This window comes from Heterocephalus glaber, unplaced genomic scaffold (assembly GCF_053883595.1).
Source record: "Heterocephalus glaber isolate CG9 unplaced genomic scaffold, H.glaber_assembly_v1.0 deba00000936, whole genome shotgun sequence".
NCBI classification, from domain to species: Eukaryota; Metazoa; Chordata; class Mammalia; order Rodentia; family Bathyergidae; genus Heterocephalus; species Heterocephalus glaber.
This window is the reverse complement of record NW_028258172.1, coordinates 226,288-243,246: the sequence shown is the minus strand read 5'-3', so window position 1 is coordinate 243,246 and position 16,959 is coordinate 226,288. Positions and strand designations below refer to the sequence as shown.

At 38.9% G+C, this 16,959-nt stretch overlaps 1 protein-coding gene across 5 annotated transcripts in view; it reads left to right on the top strand.

The window, feature by feature from the left end:
• Nucleotides 1-16,959, top strand: part of Pfkfb1 (6-phosphofructo-2-kinase/fructose-2,6-biphosphatase 1) — a 78,504-nt gene that overhangs the window by 35,202 nt on the left and 26,343 nt on the right. For 4 of the 5 annotated variants that reach the window (XM_021251239.2, XM_021251240.2, XM_021251238.2 and 1 more), the window contains exons 2-8: nucleotides 2,943-3,068; nucleotides 6,231-6,324; nucleotides 7,481-7,547; nucleotides 9,025-9,099; nucleotides 9,767-9,823; nucleotides 11,734-11,855; nucleotides 15,723-15,930. In XM_021251239.2, the coding sequence (XP_021106898.1) occupies nucleotides 2,943-3,068; nucleotides 6,231-6,324; nucleotides 7,481-7,547; nucleotides 9,025-9,099; nucleotides 9,767-9,823; nucleotides 11,734-11,855; nucleotides 15,723-15,930 (749 nt within the window). Of the gene's footprint in view, nucleotides 1-2,942; nucleotides 3,069-6,230; nucleotides 6,325-7,480; nucleotides 7,548-9,024; nucleotides 9,100-9,766; nucleotides 9,824-11,733; nucleotides 11,856-15,716; nucleotides 15,931-16,959 lie in introns of all 5 variants that reach the window. The other variant, NM_001310303.1, reaches the window with a different exon arrangement.

Genomic DNA, 16,959 nt, shown 5'->3' with positions numbered 1-16,959 from the left:
GCAAAGGGGAGGGGGAAGTGGGGGGGGGTAGGGGAAAGGAAAGAAAGGAATTCAATTAATATGAGAAAATGAAAAAATGGAAACAAAGTCTTTGTAAATAGGGAGGGATGGAGGTGTTGAAGGAGGGCTGGAGTAGGGAGCAAAAAAAAAAAAGAACCAAGAGAGATTATGTAAAGGTGCATATCTCCAATGATGAATATCATTATATTGTACACCTAAAATGTACCAATAAAAGGATTAAAAAAGAAAGTAATTATTGATAAAATTGGATTAAAATCTACCACCTTACAAGCTGTTTTCTATTCATTATATTTGCTCTTCTATTTCCTAGTCGTATTTGTTTTGTTTCTATTATCTCATTGAATATCATCATTGTGAAATCTTAACTGATATATTAAAACTATATATTTATAGAGTACCAGAAATAAACCAGGCACAGAAAGACAACTGCCATATGATTTCACTCATATATAGAATCTAAGTTGATCTCATAGAAATTGAAAGTAGAATAGTGGTTAGCAGAGGCTGGAGCAAGTAAAGGAAGGGAGCCATGGGGGAAGGTTCCTTAACAGGTATTATGCTGTAGTTAGATAGTGTCAAGAAGCTCTAGTGCACTATTGAGCTGTAGGGTGACTATAGATAACAATAATGCGTAGTTTTTAGAAAGCTAGAAGAAAGAATTTTGAATATTTAATCATTTTTGTGATTTCACTTTATCACTTGTATTTACTTATCATTTGTACATTTTTATATAACACTATACTGTTTTATATGTAGTGAAAGCATAACAAAATATCCCCACATCTTCCTACTCTTTCCTATCATTGGTGTATTACATTGCACTTTCACATATACTATAAAACACACATTTTTTCTATCATTACTTTAAACAGTCAGTAACATTTTAGGACAATTAATATAGAAAAACAAAAAGTTATATTTTGACTTTATTTGTTTCTTTTCCAATACTCTCCTTTTAATTATGTAGATCCAATTTTCTGACCTATACCATATCCCTTCTGCTTAAAGGATTTCCTTTTGTATTTCTTGTAACGCAGGTGTACTGGTGATGGATTTTCTGTTATTTTCTGAAAAAGTCTTTGTTTTCCCTTCGGTTTTGAAGGATATTTTGGCTGAATTTAGAATTTTGGATTGGGATTTTTTTCTTCTACACCAGAGGCTTTGCTCCATATCCTTTTGCTTATGTGGTTTCTGGTGAGAAATCTAGTATAATTCTTTTCTTTGTTTCTCTGTGTATAAGCTGTTCTCCACCTACCTTCTCCTTCCTGCTGGCCCGATTCTTCAGCAATTTAAATTTGACGTCTCTGTGGTCTTTTATATTTACCATGCTTGGTATTCTGTGAGCTTCTTAGATCTATGGTTTAGTGTCCATTGCTAATTTTAGAAATTTTCAGCCACTGTGTATCCAAATATTTGTTCTGCCTCTTTCTCAATTCCCTGTCTGATTCTAAGTACATGTATATTATACTTCTTAATATTGTCCCAAAGTTCTTGGATGTTTTACACTTTTTGTTTTACAGTACTGGGGATTGAACCCAGAACTTTCACACTGAGCTACATCCTCAGCCTTTTTCTTTTAATTTCAAGACAGAGTCTGGTTAATTCACTACATTGCTTAGGCTGAGTTTAAACTTACTCTCTTCCCGCTCAGTCTCCCAGAGTACTGGGATTACAGGCGTGCCACCACACCTGGCTTTACTTTTTTTCCTTTGATTTTTTTCTCTTGCACTTAACATTTGAATTTTTCTTACATTTTCCATCCCCATACTGAAGTTAGCTATCTTATCTTGTATGATTACTTTTTCCAATACACCCTTTAACATATTAGTCATAACTTTAAAACTCTATGTCTAATAATTCCAACATCTGTATCATAACTGAGTCTGATCCTGATGATTGCTTTGTCTCTTTAGACTTTTTCTTGTGGCCTGGATTCTTCCCTTTGTGCTGCTCCCTGGAGACAGTCTATCTTTTTTATCTCTTATAGATACATTTCACTACTGTCTTTAATGATGCCTTTTAGCCCAGTAATGATAATGGAGATGAGGTCATTCTTTGTTATTCTGGCTGAGACTCAGTCTAAGGCAGGCTTACCCTGAATGTTGGAGATGTGCTGCTCCACTTCCAAATGTAATGGTAGGCCTTGCACATTTTCCTGCCCCTCTTGAGTTAGAAGTTTTCCCCAGTTTTTCTCTCCTAGCTGTAGTGAGTTTCCACCAGTGTTCTCAACTTCTGTTGTCTTTCCTTTTGTAGATTAAGGGTTTTTTCCCTCTCAGGGGAGATAGAGTAGATTGGTCTGGACTATTCCAGTGTACTGGCCATTGCACTGCCAGCTGCAGTGAGTTTCCACTAGTGCTCTCAAGCTGCAGGTTTTGTGCTTTTTCCCTTGTATATTAAGCCTTTTGTTTCATAGGGAATATAAGCAAAATGGTTAGGTAGTATTTCAACAGTGGCTATTGTATTCCCCACCCAATTGAGAACTACACAGTTATCTTTCTCAGGATTCTTCTCAGTCTTCCCTGTCAACACCTGTGTTCCTGGAGGAAAACTGCCAAAGGTTTTAAAACTACCTGTGTCTTTAGCCCTTACAGGCTTCACATTCTCACCCTGGCCCACAAATTGCTTTTGGCAATACATCAATGATTTGTAGCTAAATCTTCTTAAGAGTTTTTGTTATTCAGCAGTATACAAATATGAGTCCTCTTGCTCCCTGAAGATGCCTGTTATTACAGGTTTTCCACTAGCTATTTTCACTGTAACTTCTGTTTTCTGATCAGTTCAAGAATCATTAATTTGAAATATTTTAGCTTTTTTCTTATAATGGTGGGAGAGTTGCCCTTTGCAATTCTACATCTCTGAGCTGATGCCAGAAGATTATATAAGTATGGGGATAGACTTCTGAGCCTCTGTTTCTCTTCCAGCATCCATACCCCAGTTTACCAATTCTCCCACAATGGTGATCATGGTGGGTTTACCTGCTCGAGGCAAGACCTATATCTCCACGAAGCTCACAAGATATCTCAATTGGATAGGAACACCAACTAAAGGTATGTCTCTGAAGCCCTTTGTTCTACAGCCCAACTTTAGGCCACTAGCTGAAAACTGAGTAAGGTAAGAGGCCAAGACCTTCAGTACCAAAACTGCTTCATCACCATTATTACTAGGATTAGAACTGCTACTACCACTATTACTACTATTACTGCTTATACAATACCAGTGTCACTATATTCTTACAAATTTTACAATTTCTTGACCACACATTCTGTGCCCAACTCTATGCTGCATGGTACGCATAGGAAAACTAGTATTAAGAATAAATGTCTGTTCTCAAAAGATCCAGTAACTTCAAAACAACCCTCCAGGTAACATACGGTTTTATTACCATTGCTATTACTGCCACACCAGTATTACTATTTTTATTAGCATTTATCATTTCTTCAGCATTTTGTTGTTGAAAAAATTAAATCTGAGGAGGTGAAGTGCCTTGTATAAAGGCACATGGCTGTAAGTGACAGATCCAAGTTATGTTTGATTCCAAGTCTGACACTCACTGTGCCAAGTCTAATATATAGCTCTGCTGCTGCAAAAATAAAAGAATCCCGTATTTGTCCTATATTTTTCTTCTCTCCATTCTCTTCCTTTTTCTTTCTTTTGCCCATCCCAGCGTCCTATCTACCCTCTTCATTCATCCCTCCCTCCCCCTCTTCAAGTTCTTTTTATCTTTTCTTCTCCTCCTCTCTTTTCCCTCTTTTTCTTCTTCTCTCTTCTCTTTTTCCCTCTCTCAGATTGAACCCAGGGCCTCATTCATGATAAGCCCACACTGTCACTAAGCTATACCCAACATCCCCAAATTTCCTCTTTTCCCTTATTTCTTCTTTCCCTTCATCTACTTTCTCTTTACCTAATTCACAAGCAAAGAGTTTCCCATTGGTTTTCCATGTCCAAAATCCATGCCAGGTATTAGGGATGAAAAAAATGGATGAGACTTATACCCTGTTGTTGAGTTCTCAGCCTGGCTGGGATATATAATAATACCTTACATCATCTAAGAATGTTCAAGCAGGATGTTGAGGGGACTCACAGCAGCCATTTCTAACTAGAAAGCAGCAAAAGCTTCCTGGGTAGAGTATATTTGTGTTGGCTCTTTTGGAGAAGGTAGACATTAGCAAAAAGAAAGTCAAGAAGGAGCTACTTTCATGGAGGACTACAAGTTCTGAGGAGCCTTTGCTGAATGGTGGAGCACATGGAACAGTGGCAAATGCGTCTCTGCCCTGATCCCCTTCTTCCTGTCTGCTGCACTTTACTCATTTCTCACAGAGGCCCCCAAAGTCATATTTCAAAACACAAGGCTGACATGGTCAGAGTGTCCAAGGGTCCCTCCCCTTGGCCTGCAGGTTTAAAACCAGGTTCCTTAGCCTTTCATTTAAGACCTTCCACAATTAGCTTCTTCTAGTCTCTCAGGCCCCACTTACAGTAGATGACTCCTCATCCTCCAAACAGGCTCTACCTTCTACCAATGCTATTTCTTTGTTCAAACTGTTCCTCTGCCTATAATACCTTTTCCCCCATCCTCACCCTCATACCCACCTATAACAGGCACCTACTCTAAGAACCCTAGTTCAAATACTGGTATCTCTAGGAAGCCTTCACATATCACCCTAAATGGAATTTGTCTTTCCTTTTCCCTCACTCTTTTGCATGGCTCCATATTGTCTCTGTTAGATCACCTAGCAAACTGTGTGGGAGCTCTCCATTCACTGGATTACTCATTATCCTACCTGTTGGACTGTGAGCTCCTTAAGATTCCCATCATGAATATCTAGTTGCTCTCTGAGACCAGAACTCAAATTTCCTACCTCACATAGTAAGCATCAAAAAGCATTTGTTAATTAAAAGAATCATACCACAGTGATATATGTGCCCCCATGTTCATAGCAGCACAGTTTGTGATAGCTAAAACTTGGAAACAGCCCAAATGCCCATCAACTGGAGACTGGATCAAGAAAATGTGTTTTTTTTTATAAAATGGAGTACTACTCAGCCATAAAAAATGAGAAATTAGAGACATTTATAGCTCAGTGGATGCACATTGAGGCGATACTATTAAGTGAAATAAATAGGACACACATGTATAAATACCTAATAGTTTCTCTGGTGTGAGAAACTGAAAGTGTAAATAAGGACTAAAATGTATAATAGGTAATGCGAAATAGGAAGAAAAGGGGCAAAGGGGAAGGAAGTGGAGGTCTAGGGGAAAGGATAGAAGGGAATGGGATTAATATGAGAAAATGGAAAAATAGGAATAAAATCTTTGTAAATAGGGGGGACTGGAGGGGTTGAAGGGAGGGCTGGGCAAGGGTGAAAAATAAGAACCAAGAGAGACTATGTAAAGGTGCAAATTTCCAATGATGAATGTCATTATATTGTATACCTAAAATGTACCAATGATTAGAATGAATAATCGATAATGCAAAATAGGAAGAAAAGTTCCAAAAAGCATTTGTTAATGAATGAGTGAAAAATTACTTCTATGGTTGCTTATGCTCTTTCCTCTTCTTTCCTTCTCTCCTCTCGGATTTTTCACCCATTACAAACTGGGAAAATTTAGCCTAGAAATCGAAATTTAGATTCAAATTATCCCTTATGATGTAGAAAAATGAAATAGCACTAGACTTGGAATCAGGAGGCCCAGTCTATCTGTTACAAACTCACAGTTTGACCCTTGGTGATTGATTAATTTTACTACCTGGATCTTGATTTCTTCATCTTTCAGATAGAGTAGGGCATTTGAAAGATTGTAGTTTATGAAACAGTAAAATAGTTTGAACCCAAATTATTTGAATCCCAAATCTTAACTTATTAACTGTGAAAGTTATTTCCTATCTATGAACTTTATTTTCCTCATCTGTAAGTGGGAATGGTGATCCTTACCTTGGAGGGCTGTTGTGAGGAAAAAGTGAGCTGGTCACCATAATTTGAAGCTGTATAAATACATTTTATATCTATAAAGAATACTTTCTGGACCATGGATTTAGCTCAGTGGTTCTGCCACTTGCCTTGCAAGCGCAAGGTCCCGAGTTCGATCTCTTGTACCAAAAACCAAACCAAAACAAAACAAAACTTTCTACCTCTGAGGTCCTTCCTAGCAAGGAAATTTTTTTGGCTACTGGAATCTTTCCAACCTCTTCACTAGGGATACCTGCTTTCAGTGTTTAATTTAGGACAGTATCGACGAGAGGCAGTGAGCTACAAGAACTACGAATTTTTTCTCCCAGACAACATGGAGGCCCTACTAATCAGAAAGTAAGTACCCAACATTTTAGGGGCCTTGCTGCCTTTTGACTAAGGGAGGCCTTTCTTCAGATATTGGGGGAGTGGGGAAGAGTAACCTGGGACAGGGAGAAGAGCCTTTAGATTCTCAAAGGGTGACCTTCTGTCATCCCACCCAAAGCTTGGTTTTGGTCCTAACCATCCTTTGCTCAAGAACCTCTTACATTCTCCTGCTTGTGACAGGAGAGAGTATAAACTTCTTAGCATAGCATTTGAGATGAAAATCTCAGTAGCTTGGCTTACTCTATTTTCCAGTCTTATAAATTCAGCCTCAAGGTTTCTTTCCCCTGTATGACTCTAAGCATTTCCAGAACAGACAGCCTAGGTCTCATTTATTAATCTATATTCTCATCATAGAACCCAGCAATCAGTAATCACTGAAGAGATTTTTGCTGAAAGCATAAATATATTGCTGCTGTCATACCTGTGCTTATGATATTAGCCATGCCAGGAATACCTTTAACTTCAAAGATCACACACCTAGGCCCTAGCTAGGTTCATAAATGGGTTGAACTTGATTTCCATTTGCTTAAGGGTTGAATCCCTTAAAATTAGAGCTATGATCATTACTTACTTTTTCCTGGGAATGTCACTTTTTACATGGCCCTAAGCTGTACACCTGTGGTGGCAAACCTATGGCATGCATGCTGCAGCAGGCACACAACCCTCTGTCAACAAGCAAGCCAAGTCACTTCAGCAGCCAAGCATTAGATAACAGCACACAAAAGCAAACTTTTACCTTTCAGTAAAAATCCATTTGTATCATTGAAAGCTTTGTAATTGTGTTTTTTCCTTTAAGACAAAAGATGTTAATGTATGAGTTGTTTTTTCTAAATTTAAACCTCAGTAATCAGGTTTAATTGCAGTCTTGGTGCTTTGCAATAAATAAGTGGGTTTTGGGTACTCGGTCTCTAAAAGACCATCACTGCTCTGTACACTGAGCCAATTTCAACTGTGTGACCCTTCTGTGCTTGGCATGGTGCCTAAACATAGGACACCTTATATAGATGTCTTACAGATAAATAATTTAAGACATATGAGAGTTTGTACATAAGATAATACAGATAAAGCAAGAAGAATCTATACTGGGGATAGAGGTTTTCTGTTTCTTTCTCTGATTTATTTTTAGGCAGTGTGCTCTGGCAGCCCTGAAGGATGTCCATAACTATTTCAGCCATGAGGAAGGTCATGTTGCGGTAAAGAAATTTCCATTTTTTCTTGACTATATGCTGGAATGAAAAATAGCTAATATATACTGAGTGTTTACAGTGAAGTAAATTATTCTAAGTACTTTGCTTATGTTAATAATTTAATTTTACTCTCCCCTCAGGAGACAGATATTGTTTTTGTGCCCCATTTTAGAGCCAGGAAGAATGCCTCACAGAAAGATTGAATAATTTCCCTATGTGCACCCATGTTCATAGCGGCACAGTTTGTAATAGCTAAAGTTTGGAAGCAGCCCAAGTGCCCATCAACTGGAAACTGGATAAAGAAAATGTGGTTTTTTTATAAAATGGAGTACTACTCAGCCATAAAGAATGAAAAACTAGAGTCATTTATAGCTAAATGGATGCATATCGAGGCCATACTCTTAAGTGAAATAAATATGACACACGTGTAAATACCGAATAGTTTCACTAGTGTGAGAAACTGATAGTGTAAACAAGGGTTAAAATGATTAAAATGAATAATTGATAATTTGAAATAGGATAAAAGGTCCAAAGATGAAGGAGTGAGGGGAGGGGGAGGGGAAAGGAAAAGAGGGAAAGGAAAAACTATAAGAAAAGAAAACAAAATGGAAATGAAATCTATGTAAATAGGTAAGGGCGGAGGAGGTGAAGGGTGCACAGGTAATGGGGAAAAAAATAAGAACCAAGATATATCATGTACAGGTACAAACACCCAATGATAAATGTAAATGAATTGTATACCTAAAATGTACTAATAAAATGTATTAATAAAATTAATTTAAAAAAAGATTGAATAATTTCCCAATGTGGCATAACATGTACATGGCAGGGCTAGAACTGGAATCCAGATTATACAGTTAAAAAGTCTCCTCTCATAAATACTGCTCTCCACTGGTCCACTCCCAAGAGTTCAGTAGGACTATTACTGGAATTTGAGACTACATTACAAATATTTTTGAATTCTAGACATTTACCTAAATATCTAGGCGATTTAATCTCATAGAACTTTGGGATAAGATTTGCAAATTTTAAAAGTACAAGAGAACTTCAAATATGTAAATTGAATGATCTAATGTGCTGAGGATAGGGAATTGTTTCTTGTTCTGAGGACTTCTAAGGTGATAAGGAAGGAAGAAGCTGCACTTGTGAGTTCAGGACCAGTTTTAGTGCTACACCTCAGCAACTCTTGGTGGATTTGGCCAAAGCAAGTCCTTCTAGGCCTCATTTACTTTGCTGTAAAATGGCCCTAATAAAAATTCAGAATTTTTCTCTTGCCTTATTTCATCCACAAAGTTGGGTATACTGAGCAGACATTAAGGTCTCAATGACTGAAATTAACATGAGGCAATTCCAAATCCTTCATTTTTTCAAGACCTTGAAATTCTGCTCTCTCTGGAAACCTTCCACTTAGCACAGGGATGGATAAAGAGGATGATTTGTTAACACTAGCTCACAGTAAGCCAACCTCATTACCTATCTCTAGGTTTTTGATGCCACCAACACAACCAGAGAACGACGGTCACTGATTCTACATTTTGCTAAAGAACATGGTTACAAGGTACAGTCAAACTTCCACTCTTGTCTAGAACCTACTTTTCCAGCATAAATCCCAAAGAAAGACAAACTGTGGTGTTCAAAGCAACCAAATTTGCCACTATAGCTCAGCATCTTAATTTAGTTGTGCAGCTTTCCAGGATACAGTCAGAAGCAGGGAGAGGTGCCACCCTAGGCAGTGAAAGATAATTGCTGATAGGCTTACACTAGGGGGTGCAGGGAGCAATGATGGAGTAGAAAGAACCACTATAAAAGACATACACATATACATATATATATATATATATATATATATATATATATATATGGAGAAGAGATCTATATCTAGATATAGATGAAAATTTTGTAAAAACACAAAACAACAATCAATTTGAGCCTATTCAATTTAAAGCAGATTGCCTCATAAAACTCAGAATCCTGAAAGTACCATTGTATGAGAACATTGTGTTGTCAGAGGACACCCCTGGGAAAGATTCAGATCCATTAAGAAGGGGTCAAGCTATATTCGGCTTCTACCATACATAATCCCCTTCTATAATTCCCCATCTTTTGTTTTTTTGTGTTTTTGCAGTACCAGGATCTAACCTAGGGCCTGGCACATGCGTGGCAATGCTCTACTATACTGAGCTAAATCCCCAGTCCTAAAATTCTCTTTTTGCTTTCTCTTATAGGTTTTCTTCATTGAGTCCATTTGTAATGACCCTGACATCATTGCAGAAAATATCAAGGTAAGGAGCACCAGTTACCTTTTTCTTACTCTTCCTTAGGCCTGGACTGTGCCTAAAAAGACCTGTATGAGATTAAGGAAGTATTATTGCTTGAAGTACTCTTCCCACTTTGCACAGGAATCGTTTCCTGACCATCCTGGCCCACAATGATCCTATGAAATTAGATTAAGCCATACAGAGTCCTTAATATTCACCACACAGCAAACTTGACTGTCATTAATTTTTTTACAGCAATATCTGCATGTTAGGGATAATTTCCGTATTAGAGAGAGGAAACTTAAGTTCCAAGAGGAAAAGTGAATTGTCAGACTCTTACCACCAAAACAAAATAGAAGTGGAACTGCACTTCAGTCTTGGCTGTCTGCTTTGAAAGCCTATGTTCTTTATTCTTCTACACAATTAATATCAGAACCATCACTGCTCTTAGATTCTAGCCATGTTGTCTAGAACTAGATCATTCACTACATCGTGTTTTTCCCAGCTTCATCAAATTATCAGAACTCAGGAAGAGAAGAGACCTTATAGGTGATCTCCTTCAACCCTCTATCAGATAATTGAAGTGTCAGATAAATGTTTATCTGTGTTTTCTCTTCATACCTCCAATGACCGAATGCTCATTGACTTTAAGAAAGGCTATCCAGTCAAGCTGAAAATTGCCTTCCTGTAAGATCCACTCATTGGTCCTATTTTTACATCTTGGGGTATAAGTATGTCCAACTCCTCTCTTCATCTATTTGTCCATTCAATTTTGATTCAAATCTGGGCTGTGATCGTACACCTGGGCTAGGTCATTCTGAGCAATAGATAAACATAAATGGTAAATATGAGTCCTTCTCTTGAGCTCACAGTCTATTGCAGGAGATTGACATGTATATAGATAGAGCTGAGGGAATAGAGGAGGCTAAGAATCTAACATTGTACATGGAGGTATGTCAGGGAAAGATTCCAAATAGAGGTAGTAGTTGAACTACATCTTGAAGAATACATAAGAATGTTTGAAGTGAAGAATGAGAATGAGGGAATAGCAAATACTAAGTATAACATATCCAAGGAAATACAAGTAGCATGGATTCACTGAAGCAAAGTGTATGGAGGAATAGAGAAGCAGCAAGAGATGAGGATGAAGGAACTATTCGGGCCCAATCAAAAGTTATGAGTCACCTACCAGCATAGTTTACACTTTGTCCTAAAATATATGAGGAAATATTTAAGCGGGAAAATGCCATGATCAGGTGTATATGTTAGGAATATATTTCTGTTTCTCAGTATGATGAATACATCTGAAGTAATATGACAATAGACAGAATAATCAGTCACAAATCTCTAGTGAGCACAAGCAAGTGAAAATGGATATTTAGAAGAGAGAAGAGGATTTGATGCCTGGTAAGAGGGAAGGAATAATAAAAAAGGCATCTGGGATGACTTCCAGATTTTGTATAGGCTCAGATGACCAGGTGGATGAGATGGGGAATATGAAGGAAAATATGAGTATTTGGGGATTAGGAGATGCCAGTCCTTCAGAAATCCAAAGACAGTGTACCAACTTCTCCCCGTAGAAACTCAATACATGTAAGCCACGATTACCTCTGGCCAAAATTTCTTCTTCCTCTTCATCCATTTCTCAGATCATAATTTCTAGTCCTCTTATGAATTTTTAGTCAAGTGTATTCTTTGGAACTAAATATAATGTAACAATCCTTGTTTGACCACATAGAGATTAGGAATGAGGTGTCACACGGTCCAGAGTCTCTTCAGTAGACTGATTTTGTAAACTTCGGCAAGACTTTTCTCTGAGTCTTAATTTCTTCACCTGTTGTACTCAGTAATCTATGATGGCCCTTCCCAAAGATACTGTTAGAGTTTCTGTCTCCCAATGTTTCCCATGGCCCCTGTGTTCTCCCTTCTCCTAGCAAGTGAAACTTGGCAGCCCTGATTACAAAGACTGTGACCGAGAAAAGGTTCTGGAAGACTTTCTAAAGAGAATTGAGTGCTATGAAGTCAACTACCAGCCCTTAGATGATGAATTGGACAGGTAAGAGCCCAGCACCCCAAAGTCAATGACTGGATTCTTAACTCAGGTTTGATATTCTACAGGACCTGGAGAAATGCCCCTCCTTTACATGTCTCAACTTCTCCATCTATCATTACAAATGAAACTTGATAATCTGTCTGTATGGACCCTCCTAGCTCTAATGGTCCATGAGGCAGAGATTCTTTGATATGTGATGTGTTCATTAGGTGACTAAAATAGTGCTTTCCTGAGAAATATGAACAGATCAGAATTCTGATCTCTGAAAACAAATGTTTCCCTCCTGGGGTGTTGCCATTATTATTACAAAAGTGTTCTTCACACAAACATAACACTTCATTTTCCAAACATATTCACCTTCTTTCTTTCATTGAACCCCTACAGTACCCCTATAAAGGAGGTTGAGATATGTATTATAAATTTTCAAGAAGAAATTAAGTCCTAGAGAGCTGAAACTACTTTCACAACTTCTTACCATGAATCAGGGGTAGAGCTAAAAATCTAGCCATATATTGTATCTCCTTATCATGTCTTTTTTTTTTAACAACACTTGTACAGTTTTCACTCAGCAAGTATTTGGCCCCTTTGGGCTTTAGTGTATTTAGAGAGTGTAAATAGGGGCAAGAGAGATGGGTTCTAAGGTAGTTTGCATAGTACCTTGACGTATAGGAAGACCCAAGAAGAACAAATTTTCTGTCATATATCAGGTAAAAATAAGAGATATTTTAGATGACATTACAGGCAGGTGTGAATTTACACATAAAGTATTCCCAGAACTCTACTTCCTTTCAAAAGGAGTTGACATGAAAAGAGACTGCAGTCATGCCTACCCTTTGAGACCCAAGTGTAAAGAATAAGAAGACCTTAAATGATCATTACCACCCTAAGAAGCTTTAATAGCATCCTTTCAGCTTTACCTAGCTGAAATATTGAGAGGTGAACCTCTCACCTCTTAGTACTTCAATGGAACTTTATTCTTCCATCCCTTATTTGAGGATACTGAAACCCAGGTTAGGTAGAAGCTTACCTGAAACCACATGATGAGACATCATCAGAGTATTACTGAAACTCATTTCCCAAAATTTCCAGCCTATTTCTCCCCACTCCTGCATCCCGGTATCATAAATACTGTCAGACAGGGCTTAGACACTCTGTGCAAAGGGCATGCCCTTTATGTACAGTTGTGCAGATTGTTCACTGTACAAGTACACTGGTCAAAGGCATACTTGATTCTGTCACTAAGACATGTACAGGAGTGAGACTATATATGCTCTGTGGAAAGTGTGGCTTTTTCAGATTTCTAAGTGGGCCTTTTTTTTTTTTTTTTTTGGTACTGGGGAACAAACTTGGGTCCTTGTGCTTGCAGGGCAGGTGGCAGAACCACTGAGCTAAATCCCCAACCCCTAAGTGGGTCTTTTACCAAAAGAACTATGTGGGCTCCTTCCTTGTGCTGGAAGGAGCTTGAAGGAGTGGGGCTGAAATGAAAGAAGGATGTCAAGAAAGCTCCCAGCCCTGGGTCTGGATTCCGACAGGTGTCCTATTGATTTTTGATGAATGAGTTTGAGCCTGAAGAAGACATGTCTGGAAGGCCAACTTTATCTCATCATTTTTCTATCAATAGATATTTATAGTCCATGCATCAGGTCCAGCCTTAGCTGTGCCTGAGGAGCCCATGGAGGGAAGGGTAACCCCTACTGTGATAGAATTTCCAGTTGTTTGGAGAAGAAAATGTGTAGACACTTGATCACAATTGTGGAGACAGTAAACCAAGTGGTCCAAAGGAACAGAAGGGGGCACCTGTCCCTGCTTGGGGAAACAAGGCCCAGGAGAACTAGATTACTCAGTAGGCAGACTAAATATGTACTTAAGCCAATGGAAAGTTTCCAAAACTAAAAAGAAAATATCCTAAAAGTTTCTAATATTTAGTATTTCAAAAATAGACTCAAGATAGTCAAAATGGAGAAAAAACAATTTGGTAGGATCTCCTAATATTATACATATATTTAATAATTTTTATTTTAAATTATACATAGAGGATGGGCATGAGCTGCTATAATATTTTTAGTTCTGAACACTTCTAAATGACTTTACCTGACCCTGGGCTAGAAGATAACTTCTTGGAGAGAATGAATGACCTGGCTCTTAAGGGATAGATACATAGGAGTTCGGCTTTGGAAATCAGGCAAGGAATGTCTTTTCCACCAAAGAGGTGGAAAAGGTGCACTTTGTAATGGCCTAATTAAATCAGAGTAAGAGGAGTACAAAGAATGTTCCAAGTGTAACGGCAAAGGCATGAAGATAAGAATGAAACAGAGAAGTTAGGGGTATGGCTTGGACTATGAGGTAAAACCAACATTAAACTGAAGAAATTGGAAGTTTTCCTAGAGTCACACAGGACCTAGTGTTAGGAACAGGCAGTAACTAGGCAGAAAAGTTATATCAAGTATTTTCTACTCCTAGACTCTGAGTCCTAGGAAAGATGATTGGAGAAAAGAGCATTCTTCTTGGCAGCTCCCTGAGATGCCCTTAAGAAAACTGCATCCTCTGAGCTTCAGTTTTTCAAATATATAAAACAGATATGATAATCACTTCTCTGTATGATGCTTATGAGGATTCATACACTTTAAAATTCCCACTCCTTCCCATATGCATAGAACATGTTCAATAAATGCAACAACTGGATATGAATCACAGGGCTGGGCATGATGAGTGTGATAGCAAGATCAAGGGAGAGGCTTTCTAAAACCAAATCCCTAAGCAGCCTTAGCTGCCTTGGGCTAGTATAGCTCTTTCTATTCAGTTGGTTTTCTTATTGTGCAACCAGGGCCACTGTTGTCATCTCATTGCCCCAGCCTTCCATGGATCTATCTGGACTTACAGTCTAACATGTAAAGGATTAATGGCTGGCATAGCAGACGTCTCAGGAGTCTTGCTCCATAGTTCTAGTTTTCTGATTAGTCAGTACTTTCACCCTGCCCCCAAGCTCCTCACACACAGGTGGTTGAATAGTTTGTCACTCAGCGTGTAGTTATTAGTTTATGACATAGCACAAAAATGAGGGAACAACAAGGAGCTTTGAGCAAGGGCTATAAGTTCCTCAATGATGTTGTGGACCACTCCTGTATTCCCATGTCCCAGTACTTGGCACATTTTATAATGGGTGTTTGTGAAGTGAATGTTGAGCATTGATCATACGTTTCCAAGTATATGTGTTTGCCTAAGAGTTCCCAAAGTGCAGGTGCTAGCTGTACATTCCAAGCATAATACTTTGAAAAGAAGAGGATGTTTGTGGACTGCATAGCAAACAGGGAAATAACTCAGCCTAATCCACTTAAGGGTGAAGAGAGATACACACATGCAAGCACACATAGACACAACCTTGTAAATGCCTGTAGAGTATAAAGTACAATGTATTATAATTGAGGCTCAACGAAAGAGGGGGATGGAGTTCAGTTTAGAATTGAAAAGCATGGAGAAATGAACAAGACAAGAGCTGCCAGTGAAATGTTGAGAGACAGCCAGGGATACAGAGGATCACTGGTTCTCTGTGACAGAAGTGTGAACTAAAGAGGAGAGAACCCCAGCTGCTTACGTTGTGAAGGGTAAAGGTGAAAAAACAACCTGGCTTAATCTGAGGCTGAGGAAGGAAGACTGGGGGAGATAGTAGCAGGCAGTGAGCTACTTGGGGTGTTCAGGAACTAACTCTCTAGGACCTATATTCAAAACAGGTCAACGCATGGCTCATTAGATAAGAGCTGGATTACAGAGGAGACTTGAAAGCAGGGTGTGTGGTTGGGGCTTTCTCTTGGGATCACCCCTCCTTACTGGTAGCTCCTGAGCTGCCCTTGCTCCTGCTTGCATCTGGCCCAGCCATCTGTCCTACATCAAGATCTTTGATGTGGGCACCCGCTACATGGTGAACCGAGTGCAAGACCACGTCCAGAGCCGTACAGTCTACTACCTCATGAACATCCACGTCACGCCACGTTCCATCTACCTATGCCGGCATGGTGAGAGTGAACTCAACCTCAGAGGTCGCATCGGAGGTGACTCAGGCCTCTCAGCTCGAGGAAAGCAGGTAGGGAGGGGTCCTCACACTCAGGTGGGCTGGCAGAGCTGGGTGGCCACTGCCTTGACCCTGAGGAGGAGGTACCCAGTGATGGAGTAGAAGCAGATTCTGATCACTCTTGGTCTTCCACACTGCTAGTCACTCAGTCTTGATAGAGCCATTAAGTGTGCCTACCTTGCTGCTCTCCTTCAGCCCTCTGTCAGCTGGTAACCATCATGTGCACAGATGGCTGCCCTGAGGACCCTACCCTGAATCCTTCTTTTCTCCAACTCAGGGCTGATGCTGCCCCCAGCCCCATTGCAGGAATCACACTGCCAACACTGTATTGCATATTTTTTTAAAATTCATTAAGTTTATTGGTACATTTTAGGTGTACAATATGATGACATTCATCATTGGGAATTTGTACCTCTACATGATATATCTTGGTTCTTTTTTTTATATTAAATTCTTTTATTGGTACATTGTAGGTATACAACACAATTACATTTCTCATTGGGAATTTTACCTTTACATAATGCATCTTGGTTCTTATTTTTTCCCCATTCCTAGCCCTCCCTTCACGCCCTCCACCCTTCCCTATTTACAAAGACTTTATTTCCATTTTTTCCATTTCTCATCATTTTTCCTTTCCCTTCTTTCCTTTCCCCTGCCCCTCCCACTACCCCTACCCGTTTGGACCCTTTTTTCCTATTTTACATTATCGATTATTCATTCTAAACATTGGTACATTTTAGGTATACAATATAATGACATTCATTATTGGAAACTTGCACCTTTCCATAGTCTCTCTTGGTTCTTATTTTTCACCCTTGCCCAGCCCTCCCTTCAACCCCTCCAGTCCTCCCTATTTACAAAGATTTTGTTCCTATTTTTCCATTTTCTCATATTAATCCCATTCCCTTCTATCCTTTCCCCTAGCCCTACCACTTCCTTCCCCTTTGACCCTTTTCTTCCTATTTCGCATTACCTATTATACATTTAGTCCTTATTTACACTTTCAGTTTCTCACACCAGAGAAACTATTCGGTATTTACA